At 71.4% G+C, this 1224-nt stretch overlaps 1 protein-coding gene across 1 annotated transcript in view; it reads right to left on the reverse strand.

Moving 5' to 3' along the window:
- MRPS26 (mitochondrial ribosomal protein S26) overlaps window positions 1-333 on the reverse strand; it is a 4921-nt gene extending 4588 nt beyond the window's left edge. Inside the window, exon 1 of the mRNA XM_085314658.1 lies at window positions 27-333. Within this exon, the coding sequence (XP_085170784.1) occupies window positions 27-313 (287 nt within the window). The 5' untranslated portion in view covers window positions 314-333. The remainder of the gene's footprint in view (window positions 1-26) is intronic.
- Between the last annotated feature and the right edge of the window lie 891 nt (window positions 334-1224).

Genomic DNA, 1224 nt, shown 5'->3' on the forward strand with positions numbered 1-1224 from the left:
CCCCAGGCTGCCGGGCCCCGCGGTACCGGAGGGCGCTGAGCACCAGCCGGTGCTGCCGGTACCGCTCGCTGATCACCAGCAGCTCGGCCGGGTCGACGGGCGGCGGCACCTTGAGGCGCGAAGCCTTGGACTTGGCGGGCGGGTCGTGGCGGCTCTTGCGGCCCCGCGCCGGGACGAGCCAGGCGGCGGCCCCGGGGAACGGACCGGGACCGGGACCGGGACCGGGACCGGGACCGGGACCGGGACCGGGACCGGGACCGGGACCGAGCCCCAGGGCGGCCCGCGGGCAGCACCGCCGCAGCGCCGGCAGCATGGCGGACCTCGACCCGCCGCCCGCCGCGCCGGAAGTGGCGTAGCCGCGGCAGCCGCCAATGGGAGCGCGGCGGGGGGGCGGGGCATCATGGGAAATGTAGTGCGCGCAGCGCGGCACCACGTGGCTGCCCGGCCTGGGGGCGGGGCTTGGGTGGGGGCGGGGCTAAGATGGGGCGGAGTCAGGGGCTGGGTTTAGGGTTAGGGCACGTTGGGGGCATGTTGGGCTGTGGCCTCTCTCCTATGGGGCGCAGCACCCACCCCTATAGGCGCAGCCCCCACCCATGGCACCCACCCTATGGGGCACAGCCCCCACCCCTATAGGCGCAGCCCCCACCCATGGCACCCACCCTATGGGGCACAGCCCCCACCCTATGGGGCACAGCCCTCACCCATGGCACCCGCCCCTATAGGCGCAGCACCCACCCATGGCACCCACCCTATGGCACATAGCATCCACCCATGGCCCCCACCCTATGGGGCACAGCCCCCACCCATGGCACCCACCCCTATAGGCACAGCCCCCACCCATGGCACTCAGCCTATGGGACACAGCACCCACCCCTATAGGTGCAGCCCCCACCCTATGGGGTGCAGCCCCCACTCATGGCATCCACCCTTTGGGACACAGCACCCACCCCTATAGGCGCAGCACCCACCCTGTGGGGCACAGCACCCACCCATGGCACCCACCCTATGGCACATAGCACCCACCCATGGCACCCACCCTATGGGGCGCAGCATCCACCCATGGTACCCACCCTATGGGGCACAGCACCCACCCATGGCACCCACCCTATGGCACATAGCATCCACCCATGGTACCCACCCTATGGGATGCAGCACTCACCCCTATAGGCGCAGCACCCACCCATGGCACCCACCCTATGGGGCGCAGCACCCACCCTATGGGGC

This window comes from Rhea americana, unplaced genomic scaffold (genome assembly GCF_003343005.1).
Source record: "Rhea americana isolate MKP2758 unplaced genomic scaffold, rheAme1 scaffold_41, whole genome shotgun sequence".
Classification (NCBI taxonomy): Eukaryota; Metazoa; Chordata; class Aves; order Rheiformes; family Rheidae; genus Rhea; species Rhea americana.